This window comes from Nelumbo lutea, chromosome 3 (genome assembly GCF_056320005.1).
Source record: "Nelumbo lutea isolate HS-2025 chromosome 3, American lotus-T2T, whole genome shotgun sequence".
NCBI lineage: Eukaryota > Viridiplantae > Streptophyta > Magnoliopsida > Proteales > Nelumbonaceae > Nelumbo > Nelumbo lutea.
In genome coordinates, this window is record NC_142686.1 from 32,572,549 (window position 1) to 32,584,981 (window position 12,433).

The 12,433-nt window shown below is 36.4% G+C and overlaps 1 protein-coding gene across 15 annotated transcripts; it reads left to right on the top strand.

Moving 5' to 3' along the window:
• The first annotated feature begins 4,026 nt into the window (after positions 1-4,026).
• On the top strand, positions 4,027-11,981 carry LOC148864074 (pyruvate kinase, cytosolic isozyme). Of its 15 annotated transcripts, none has more exons than XM_088979241.1 (5): positions 4,103-4,242; positions 4,869-5,190; positions 9,663-10,124; positions 10,552-11,403; positions 11,582-11,981. In XM_088979241.1, exons 2-4 carry the CDS (start codon positions 4,933-4,935, stop codon positions 11,362-11,364), a joined length of 1,533 nt encoding a protein of 510 aa, XP_088835367.1. In that variant the 5' UTR covers positions 4,103-4,242; positions 4,869-4,932; the 3' UTR covers positions 11,365-11,403; positions 11,582-11,981. The 15 variants fall into 15 exon arrangements, with proteins under 15 accessions (XP_088835360.1, XP_088835367.1, XP_088835370.1 ...); XM_088979244.1 differs by having other exon boundaries at positions 10,552-11,379; XM_088979246.1 differs by having other exon boundaries at positions 10,552-11,368.
• The last annotated feature ends 452 nt before the right edge of the window (positions 11,982-12,433 follow it).

A 12,433-nucleotide genomic window follows, 5' to 3' on the forward strand; every position in this document is an offset into this window, starting at 1 on the left:
TAATAGTATAAAATATGATTTTATGGATAATTAAATTCAATAAATAATTAGTATTTTAAATTTTAAATATTTTATATATTATTTAAGTATTTAAATAACAAAATATTTAGCATAACTAGATTTTAAATAGTTAAGATAAAGAAATTACGTTTAAAAACATTATGAAAAGTAGAAAAATAATTATAACATAATATTGAAATTAATAATAATTTAATATTTTTTCCTAATATTGTAAATAACTAATTTCGCTTATATCAAGTAATAATTCCGATAAAATAACTTTCAAAAACATTAATATTTATTAATAATAACTTTAACTCTTAATCTGTATTTATTATATAATTATATATACTAAAATTAATATTTATTGTATTTTAGTAATTATTTATTGTTTTTTGTGATAAATGTATTTTCAATGATTATGTATCAATTTATTTTGTTTTGATCTAACAGAAAACTTTCAATAATTATTGGAGATTAAACTACTAATATTTAATTTTTTAAATTTAATTTATTTTACATGTTGTATTTATTGTATTTTTGTTATAACTTATTGATTAATTAATATTTATTAGAGATTAAACTATTATTTGAGATTATACTATTTATTGACTAAGTTAATATATTTTTAGTACTTATTGTATTTTTGTAATTTTTGTAATTATTGTATTTTTTCATTATCAATATATTTTCAATAATTGTGTGTCTTCGCTATAAATTTTTAATAATTATTGGAAATTAAACTATTGTTATTTATTAGAGATATTACTATTAATTTAGCTAAAATTATGAGTGTTCGTAAGTTGGTTCGGACATGTCGTAGGCTATTTGGCCAACCAAATTGACCTGGTCAGGTTGGAGGTTGGGGAGTTGGTCAGCTAAAGCAAACTGACCTTTTGTGAAAATCGACCCGCTCAAGTTGTATCAGTTTGGGCCAGTTTTCATAGAGGGTCAACTGGTGCAAAAGATATAAACTTAAAAATTTAATTTAATTTTAAAATGGTGGTCACTTAGATCATCAGAATAGAGGAGGTGTCAAAATAATACTATGCAAATGCCTATAATGAGTCCATATCTCATCACACATCTACAATGACTTCATAACTCATTATACATTTGTGATAAACTCATGACTGAAACAGATTGCGATTAACTTTGAACTTGTACGGATTTACGATGAATTTAAATCCATTGCAAAACTGCGATGAGCTCCATACTCGTACGGACTTGCGATGAGTTTAAAGTCATCACATAATCGCAATGAGTATAGACTCACTGACCAACTCGGGTTGGTTGATCGGATTGTTTATTAAAAAGTTCAAATATAAAATAATTATATACTTTTATGTATATCTATTGTTTAACTTTCGCTAAAAAAAGCACGGGTCCCCGTCACCATGCCTCTCCTTGCTCCATTATCTCCACCTTGCGTTATCTTTGACTTTCTATCCTCTCCCCTTTCTACAGCTCCCATTAAGCCATGCCACCCAACTACCTAAAAATATTCATATAATCTCTCTCCTAAGGTATTTCATTTAAACCAATAGGAAAGTATCATGTTGCCCCACTCCCTAATGAATTCCTAAAATGCATCCTCCCAATCTATATCCACTCTCAATCATTTTAAATATTTGTATTAATTAATAAATAGTTAAATACGGTTAATATTTAATTCCACCCATATTCAATGAGTATTAAATAGTGTTATTACCAAAAGTTAATAAATACAGTTAGTAAATTACCAAAAATTAATAAATATTGTTATTAATTAACCCATTAACAACATTTATAGAAATTGAAAATTCTTTAACTAATTACTATAAAATTGAGTTATATTTAACAATTATAAAAAAGTACAAAATTTTAGTTATTGTTATTATTATAATTAATAACCAAATACAAATGGGGGAACAAAATATTATAATGTTAGAAAATGAAATTATTAATTAATTTATATTGAAAAATAAAAGATAAATTAGTGTAATTTTGTTAGTAAACTACCAAATAAAAAAATGTTAAAAAATTTTCAATAAATCCCCATAGTTACACAAATGTAATAAAATTTTCATAAAAATACATTTTTGTAAAATAACATTTTTGAAATTAAAAGATATAAAGTATTTGAAAGTTTATTTAAAATCTATTAAATAATTATTGAAAATTATTAGAATATTCTAGAAATTTTAGAAAAATTTATTACATTTGGTAGATTTTGGAAAACCATTGAAAAATTATGTAATTTCCATTGCAAATTATTGAAAATTATTAAAGATAAATGACTATGGGAAATGGAAAACTATAATTTGAACAAATAATTACACAAATTACTAAAATATATTAGTATAATATTGAAAAAAGGAAATTATTAGTTAGTCTATATTATAAATTATAAGATAAATTAGTATAATTTTGTAAGTAAATCATTTAAAAAGAAAATAAATTATTTAATAAAAATTTAAATAAGTTTGAATAGATTTTCAAAATTACATAAGTACAATAAAATTTCCAAATTTTTCATAAAATTACATTTTTTAATATTAGTATAATATTGAAAACAGGACAGTGTTTTCAAGACTTGATCAAACCAGATGGTTAGACCAAAAAATTGGGAACTAGACATCGTTTCACCTCAAAACCGCTTTTTGTCCAAAAACCATTTATTTGGTTAGTGAACCGCTAACATGGGCGGTTGAACCATTAACCCGAACAATAGTTTTTGGCATTTCTTTTTTTTTTCTAATTTTTTATTTTTTGTTTTTATCAGAGTGGGTCATCCATTCGATAGGGAGTGGGTACCTTGCCTTGAGGTTGGCTAGGTGTGTGGCATGGCCTGGCCCATGGACTAGCTTGACCCACGGCATGGCATGGGCTCGTCGGGATCAAGCCGTGGGCCATGCCAAACCGACCCCCCAAATTATCCTAGAAGAGGGAGGCACGGCCCGAGACGCGTCATGGGCCAACATGACACGACTCGCACTTTGTGTGGGCCACATGCAGGTCGTGTCGTGCTAACCCAACATGACCCAATTTACACCTCTATTTGAACCTGCCCAATACTGGGAACGAGGTAGGGAAATTCGAGGATTCTCTATCCTTGACGAAGAGTGGTTACCTTGCTCTGAACTTGCGTGTCACTAGGGACGGAGTAGGAATGGGATAGAGTGTCTTGATAATGGGGCAGGGGAAGGGATGGGGTGCCCGACCTGCCCTGAACCCACCCCGTTGTCATTCCTAAATAATTTTTAATTATTAATGAAATTAATAAAAATATTAGCTTTTATAATTATTTTTATTTATTTTAAAATCAATTAAAATTTCATTTAAAAATAATAAAAAGAACAAAACTTATTAAAATTATTACAAATTATTAATAAAACTAAATTTATTAAAAAATATTTGTTTATATTCAATTAATAATAATTATTTTTTATAAATCGACATTAAATAAAAAATAAAATTATTAAATCTTTCAGTACACCGGGTCCACATCTTATATACGGGGGGTTAAGGTGTTGGAATGTGCTTTGATCTTACAGCCCACATCATGATTCATGAAACTGGGAAATGGGACCCGCCACCAGATCATTGTTAGTAGGTGTTGGAACGTGTTGTGTTGGTAGGAGATACGGGACCCATCTGACGACGGATCTCGTCATCCCGATACTTGAAAGAGGAGATAGGTAAGTGGGCCTAACCCCGTCACAAGTCCATTGTGTATCCGGGCCCAACCCAACATTCAAATTCTAAAACAGAGGGCAGGGCCGGCAGATGCCGTGCGGCAATTGGCTTTCTGGTTTTCGCTACATTGAAAGTTGAAAGGCTGCACACTGCACGAAAGCAAAAGAAAATTATAAATAAAACTCAAAGTGGGGGACACCATCACGCGTGGATTGGAAACAGGAAAGTTGAAAACATTCTACAAAGCATTAGAAAGAAAACTCTTCCTTCCCACTTCACCCCTCGTGAATCGTGATTGACGTGGTGTTGGCTTTCTTTTTCAACGCCCCTCTCTACAGTCTACACAATGTCTTATGTTCTTAAACACCTCGAAACTTCTCACCCAACCACTGCGCATGGCCGTCCACGTGGCAAAAAACTTGCTCGCTCTTTAACCCACCCTCTGTACACATCAGAGGAAGCTTTTCTCTCTGTTCCATTACACGGCGCAGACAGAACGAGAAAAGGAAAAAGGACAAGAGAGAGAGTAGGGCGTGCGTTCGTGAGAAACAAGGCAAAGGAAAGGTAAGAGAAGAAGGGTTGGTTACTCATAACTCGTTTAAGTGGTTCAGTGGGCTCGTGTCCAGCTGCTGCTGCTGCTCTAGGCTTGCCCTCCTCCAACTTTCAAAATTTCCTCCTTATTTAATTCGAAAACTATTTGGAAAATTTAATCGCGATTTGATTCAGCGACGTCTTTATTCTCAGATTATTTGGAAAACCCAGATCTTTTGCAGAAATCTGTAAGCTCTGGTACTCTCACCATCTGAGTCTCTGAGCTTATTCTTTCTCTCACTTCAAAGTTTTCAATCTCTGGCTTGGTCGTATTTCTTCAGTATTTTCTTCCTTTTTTTTTTTTTTTTTTAGTAAGCCGATCAAGGGCTTTGAAATAGGTCATTTCCCCATTTTCCGTCTTTTTTGAGATCTCAATCTCCGATCTTACGCTATTGTCTGAATTTAGGCAAAATTCCTGCGGAAATATTTCGATCTGATACCATGTTCTTTGAGAGCCAACTAGGTTTCTATTATTAGGACTGGTTTTTGTACTAATCTCATTACCTAAACGAAAGCCTTTACTGTAGTCTTCAATGGTCTTGCGATTGTCATTTCCTCTGAGATTTCGTTTGATTTTTCTTTTCTGTTCTGGTTTTCAGGGCTTGGAGCACAGGTGTTTGTGGGGTTTTCCATCGACAACCAAGTTTTCTCTTTGTTTGACTAATGGCGAACATTGATATCGATGGGATCTTGAAGGAACTGCCGAACGATGGCCGTATTCCGAAGACAAAGATTGTATGCACGCTGGGTCCGGCTTCTCGATCCGTGCCTATGCTCGAGAAGCTTCTGAGAGCAGGAATGAGTGTTGCCAGGTTCAATTTCTCACATGGAACTCATGAATATCATCAGGAGACGTTGAACAATCTCAGGATCGCAATGCAGAACACTCAGATCTTGTGCGCTGTCATGCTTGACACCAAGGTAGGTTTGAAATTTCTTCCTATTTCCGGTGTTCGATCCTTTTTTACCCTCCGTGAGTTTTGATGAATACCACATGATTGGTTACTAATTTTATGATAGCGGTTGATTGGTAATAAATTTTCGGGTATCGTAGTCGATATTTAGAACAGTTTTAGAATAAATCCTATAAATGGACGGTGCCATACTGTGTGCTTGTTGATGCTGCAGGGTTTGGGCACTCCTAGCTATTGCCACAAGGAGGAAGTGAAGGGTTCCCGGGGAGATATCCTGATGGAAACACACACTCCGATGGCTAACTTAGAACTGAACGAAATCGCAAGAGAGTAGAGAAAGAGTGCTCTAAGTGTTCTTTTATGTTCGAGTCAGGTCATACCTGGCATAACCGCCACCGTCCTGGCCGTTACCGCCAGGGCAGCGGGGCAGGTGCAGGTGCAGGTGGCCGCCACACGCTGCCATCGCCGGGTACAGGCTTGACAGACATGTCAGGCTTCTCAGAACGCTGCCTAGCAGGCGGAAAGCCGCCTGGCAAGGGATGCCACCTAGTCCGGCGGGTACTGACGTCAGGCAGTGCTCCCCACAGCCCACCGGGTTGTCGGGCACCGGACTGTCTAAGGCAGAACTGTGTGTCGAGGTACTGGCGCCGGGGGCGAGGCTTCCCCGAGGTGCCCGAGGTACTTAGCCAAGACCAGGGGCGCCTCTTCCTCGGGAGGGAAGAGCCCCGAACTCCTCCTTAGGGGGAGCTCGGGCCCTTGGGGTGGCCCGGGACCTTCCACACTTGGTGAGAGTCAAAAAATGCGCCAGGTTCAGCCTCGGCCAGTCGCGTAACCCCTCCGAGTGGCCGGCGTTGGACTCGGCGTGTGAGCTGTTCACTGGGCCAGGTCACGTACACGTGCCCGGACTAAGAGGTCGGGGCAAATCACCTTTCATCACTTGTCACGCGTGATAGTGAGGTCGATATAGGCTCTGAATTCTGCTTATTTCTGTTTCAGTGCTTTCAGTGGGTAATGATAGAATTGTTATAAGTCAGATTGCTTTAGGGAGATGTCTCTCTCTTTTTTCTTTCTTTCTTTCTTTCTTTCTTTCTTTTTCTTTTTATTTAATTTCACTCTCTTTGTGTGTTTTATTGGTAAAAGGTTAGCTACTTCATTTATAATAGAATGAGATGAAAGTACCGTGAAATGAAAACAAGCCCCTGTAATAGAGCACAAGATCTAGCCCCTTCATACTCTTGAACCATGTTTCTTTATATTTCTTTTTCCTCTTTTCAAATTCTTTCTTTTTTTCTTGCATTTTTATCTTTGATGATTTCTTTGTTTTCTAAAAGCATTTACAATCATGTGAAGTATTTTGTTAAGTGAGAGTTGGATCATTTAAATTCTGGATGTTCTATGGTCAGAAGTTTTTAGAACCATCGGCAGAAAGATTGAAGCGAGCAGATGTTTTCTAGAATAAAATTTAGTTTTCTTTAAAATAATATTCAAGTCAACTCAGCAGAGCATTATGGCATATGTATGAGGTTGGGTAAATGGATTTATTTATCGTGTTCGTGGACAATTCCATACCATTAAAGGCTACTTTTCTATTCCCTACAATGAGCTTGAAACAAAGCTCAGTACTAGCAGTATTGTTTTTCTCAGAAGGATAAAAACAATAGGGAAACTATTCTTCTGGAATGTGTTAGACGCATTTCTACTATTCTTCTAAATCTTTTATTGTTCCATATCCAAATCCAGGTCCAAAATCCATTTTACATTCTTTATGCCGGAAGCTGAACTGTCTTCCCTTCAGGCCAATGGGTCACTGGTTCAACCATTTGGGTCAATGGGTCAACCTGTGAGATCATAACAACAAAAGAAGTAAAACAATTAATACAAAAAATACTTATAAAAAAGCAATAATACAAAAACCACTGACCTTATTATATGGAATCAGTTGGGTTAATAGTTCAGCAATTCAAGTTGATGGGTCATTGACCAAGCCAATGGTTTTCTTTAATATGATGGACTGGAGTTTGACTAGAACCAGAATTGCTTGCGTCAGCAGTTTGACTGATCGGGTCAATGATGGGCTGAAAACTTTGCTTAAACATGAATAACTATATGGAAGCCGTCTGCTGTTAATGATCCTTGGATTTGGAGGTCTGTGGATATGTGCAATGTAGCTTTCCAATCAATCAAAAGCATGGGAATATGTGTATTTACTATACTAGCATAGGATTTGAGAGAATTCATGGGAAATGCAATTAGGGTTTCTCTAGGGGTGTGTTCCCTACTGTGGTCAGTTTCTGTTTACCACTGGTATTGCTGGCAATGAATTTCCAGCACAAAATGCAGAAACCCATTCACCAATCTCAATTTTGATTTCAAAATTTGGGAAGCTTTCTATTGTGAAGAGAAATAGTCTTCCAGCATCTGGAAACAAGTTGTCATCTCAATGGGGTTCATTTTATCTATTTTCCATATCTTTTGCTGAGTTAATATGTAGGAGTGGGACCTACTCCTGGTTCCTGAAATAAAAAATAATCAACAAAGAAAAACAAGTTTTCACTGTTTTCTGATTGTGAGAATAGTTAATAAGCATTAACTACACGGGGCTTGTTTTCTTGAGAAAACTACCTCATGGAAACAATTGAATTGAAAAGCACCACCTAGATTAACTATCTTAAAAATTAAGTGATTTTAATTTTTGTAGGTAGCCACTAAATGACAGTTTTCTTCTCTAGCAAGAAAACTTTTGCTATACATATACTCTATTTGTTTGTTTTGAGTAAAAATAAATTGAATGAATTTAACATGATATCTTTAGCATATTCTGCTTTGGTGGTACAACTTCTATCATATACCATCTCAGAGATGATATCTCTGATAAATGCTTGTGATCAATCTTCAGTGGGAAGTCTAATGAATTTTTTTTTGGATCACCTTGTGCTTCGCTTTGGTGTTTTCATATGGGAAGTCTAATAATTTTAGGTTTAGTCAGCTAAGCCTAAAGAGTCATAAGATTGGCTTTGCTCCTCATTTTGCCTTTTCTCTTACTGCTGTCTATCTTTATAATTATGACTAGAACAAGGGCTTTGCTCTTTCATTTTGTTTAATTCTACTTTTTAGTATTTGATTCTTTTATGTTAGATCACTTTTAATGTTTTCCAATTGCCTAAAGCAATTAGAGAAAAAAAGCTAATTCATAAGAGAGAGTAGGGATATAAACTAAAATCACCCAATTTTTTTTTTATATAAAAAATCATCACCTAGACAATGCCTGTACAAGGGTGCTGCATCATGCCTGATACTTAAATTTTTAGTGCAAAATTTATTTTTGATGCCATATCCAATCTTGTCCTTTTCCATATCCGGGTTTCATGTATAATGTTATATAAATTGACATTTGATGGTTACAGAATAATTAACATCTGGTGGGTTCATTCCTAGTGAAAAGGCAGAAACTACTGTTGGTAATAATAAAAGATTAAATGCAGTTGTTTTTGTACTTTAAATCATATACTCTGATCAATGATTATTGCTATGCTCCCTTTTTAAAAATTGGGATATGCCCAAACCAAATCAGTCAAAGTCAGAGTAACAAGTTTTTCATAAAGTATCAATATGATAGAAATGAAGAATACCTAGTAACTAGTGGTTATATTGTTGTTGAACTTTTTTTTATATGGCTAATTTTGATTTTTTTGTCAATATATGTGGCCACCCCCACATAGTTGGGACAAAGTTTAGTTGAGTTGAATTGAGAAATATTATAATCTTGCTCATTAAACTTATTCATGACCATGATATTCTAAATCAATGTTCATGGAGAACCACTGATATCCTCTATGTCCTGTCCAATGCTCATGGAGAGCCTCGTACTATTTCCTTGGAAGCAGAGCAGGGTAATCATTAATAAAAGGTGAAACAAATGGCTGTGTCAATTTCTGACAGCAGATGAAAAAATATCTATTTAATTTGATAGCATTTTTTCTACATAATCTGATATTTGCCTTAGCTTCTTATCCAGAGTCTCCAGGTCACCATGCGATAAATCTAATCTATTTATATTTATCAAAAAAAAATCTAATCCATTTATTGTTTTTGATAATTAACAGAAATTTTATTAAATAAGTGTAACAACATGGTGCAGCACAAGATTGTGCTTGTAAACATAATTGCATTTCATGAGAGCATAGCCCCTGCTACTGTCCTACCTCTCCCCACAAAGGATTTATTTATTTATTTTTTTACAGTTGAGCCCAAAAAAGCTGCTGGCCTGCTGCCTGTTGACCCCTCGTCTAGCCAAAGCATCAGCCAAACTATTATCAATTGTAATTTTACTTTTCAGTTGTTACTGGGTATGATTACAGCTTACCTATTACCAAACTGGGTGTAGATCATGAATTTTTCTTGTGTCTAGTAAGAGATTCATTTTGAAACTGCTTAGAAATTCTACATTGCTCCCCAATACCTCTTTGTTCATTTTGTCAGGGACCTGAAATTCGAACTGGATTCCTAAAGGATGGGAAACCTATCCAACTTAAGGAGGGTCAGGAAATCACAGTAACTACCGACTACACCATCAAGGGGGACACTGAGATGATTTCTATGAGTTACAAAAAGCTTGCTGTGGACTTGAAGCCTGGCAATACCATTCTATGTGCAGATGGAACCATCACTCTTAATGTCTTGTCTTGTGACCCTGCTGTGGGAACTGTGAGATGCCGCTGTGAGAACACTGCTATGTTAGGTGAGAGGAAGAATGTCAATCTCCCTGGTGTTGTGGTGGATCTTCCCACACTTACGGAGAAGGATAAGGAAGACATATTGGAGTGGGGTGTTCCTAACAACATAGATATCATTGCCCTGTCATTTGTGCGCAAGGGCTCAGATCTTGTCAATGTTCGACGGGTTCTTGGACCCCATGCAAAGCGCATACAACTGATGTCAAAGGTATGCAGAGTTCTTTGAATGCATAATTACCCTGCTGGATTAAAATGGAATAGAGCTTTGTTGTGTCCTTCATTTGATGAATAAAAAAGGATTCAACCATAGTATGGGCAAATACCTTCAACCCTGCATAAGGAAAACCTTGGTTTTGATTAGAATTGTTCTTTCAACTACACATTCTTCTGGCTAGGTGAAATATTTGTATCAAATAATCCAGGGAAAGGGGCCAGTTTCTAGTTGTTACAATCAAATTTTGACCATACAGTTGCCGTAGGTCAGAGCTGTAGACTTTTTGAATGTCGCATGACACATTGGACATTGGTCCTGAAGACTTATCTAGAATTCCTATGTACGGAATTCATTGTTTATATTGAGGTCTTTTTCCCTTGTTTGGTGTCCAATAATAGGTTTTGATTGTTCAATTTTGAAGGTTGAGAACCAGGAAGGAGTTATCAACTTTGATGAGATCCTACGGGAGACAGACTCTTTTATGGTTGCCCGTGGTGATCTTGGAATGGAAATCCCAGTTGAGAAGATTTTCCTAGCTCAGAAGATGATGATCTACAAGTGCAACCTTGTGGGCAAGCCTGTGGTCACTGCCACCCAAATGCTTGAATCCATGATTAAGTCTCCCCGTCCTACCCGTGCTGAGGCTACTGATGTTGCTAATGCTGTTCTTGATGGCACCGATTGTGTCATGCTCAGTGGTGAGAGTGCAGCTGGAGCCTACCCGGAGCTTGCTGTGAAGATCATGGCTCGTATTTGCGTAGAAGCAGAATCTTCTCTTGACTATAGTGCCATCTTCAAGGAAATGATCAGGTCAACTCCTCTTCCAATGAGCCCATTGGAGAGTCTTGCCTCCTCGGCAGTCAGAACAGCCAACAAAGCCAAAGCAACCCTTATTGTTGTGTTGACCCGTGGTGGGACCACGGCGAAGTTGGTAGCCAAGTACAGACCTGCAGTCCCAATCCTCTCTGTGGTGGTCCCCGTTCTGACAACAGATTCATTTGGCTGGACATGCAGCGATGAGACCCCAGCAAGGCACAGCCTGGTCTACAGAGGTCTGGTCCCGCTGCTTGCTGAAGGATCTGCTAAGGCTACGGATGCAGAGTCCACGGAGGTGATCCTGGAAGCTGCTCTCAAGTCAGCAACGAAGAGGGGGCTTTGCAAGCCAGGAGATGCAGTTGTGGCACTGCATCGTATAGGAATTGCCTCTGTCATAAAGATCTGCATTGTGAAGTAAAATGGTGAAGTGGAGGTGTTATTCAAGTTTCAGTTTTGGGTGATCAATGCCTGTTTCCTGCCTCTCTTTTATTTCTGGTTCCTTTGTTTTATTGAAGAGTATAATTTATCCTGGCCAAACTGGGCTGAAGACATTATGGTGGTTTTCCATTTCTGATAATAATACATACATTTTAGGTATGATCTCATAAAATATTTGACTTTTTTTCTTTTGCCAGGTGCTCCATCAGAATCAGAGAGATTTACATGTGCACATCTCCTGACATAGAAAGCAACTCCGATCAATGTTGTAGAGATTCCATACCAAGAAGGTATGGAACGTATATGGTATTACAAATGATAGCCAGAAGCCCAGAGCCATCCGTTGGCTGCAGTTTTCTGTCCTTCCTTGGCAATTGGCAAGGATCACAAAGAACCCGATTCACAAGTTGGTTACATTTGGGTTCACATTCACCTGGATCCTCCAATAAAATTATATTATTATGTTTTAGACAAAAAAATGCCCCTGTTTTGTCCTTTAGGCTGTGTTTGGTAGCAATGCCAATTTATTTGTACTGATGCAAAATCATTATAGTCAAATGATATTGGTGCAAATTATGATTTATTTTTATTTCAAAATTTATCTGATTTTGTTTCATTGAAATACAATTGAAGTAAAATAAGACCTCAGAAAAAAAGTAAAACCCATAACAAAAGTAAATCAGAATTTGCATTCCCATGTATTTGTATTAATGCAAATAAAATTGCATTGCAACCAAACACAGCTTAGGCTCAGTTTGGAAAGTGTATAAATTAAAATATATACAATGCAAATGCATACAAAATAATACAAAATACATGGATTTGCTTCCAAACTGAGTATTTTATCATCAGTACATCAACAGCCGTCTCGTTGTCTTTCACCAAGGATTTGCCCTGTTCATAAAGAGATGTGCCCAAATTATCCCCCACCCCCCAAGTTAGGCATTCTACTGTGTATGTTATACATTATTTTGTTTAAAATAGTTATTAATGCTTAGCAAAGAGTTATTGGCTAGTTGCTACTATAATGAGGGCACTGTTGTAGCCTT

Excerpts from the sequence above, each read along its gene's own strand:
- LOC148864074 (XM_088979234.1), top strand. The coding sequence starts at position 4,933 with ATGGCGAACATTGATATCGATGGGATCTTGAAGGAACTGCCGAACGAT. Across the intron at positions 5,191-9,662 it reads CTGTCATGCTTGACACCAAG|GGACCTGAAATTCGAACTGG; the intron begins GTAGGTTTGAAA and ends TCATTTTGTCAG. Across the intron at positions 10,125-10,551 it reads GCATACAACTGATGTCAAAG|GTTGAGAACCAGGAAGGAGT; the intron begins GTATGCAGAGTT and ends TCAATTTTGAAG.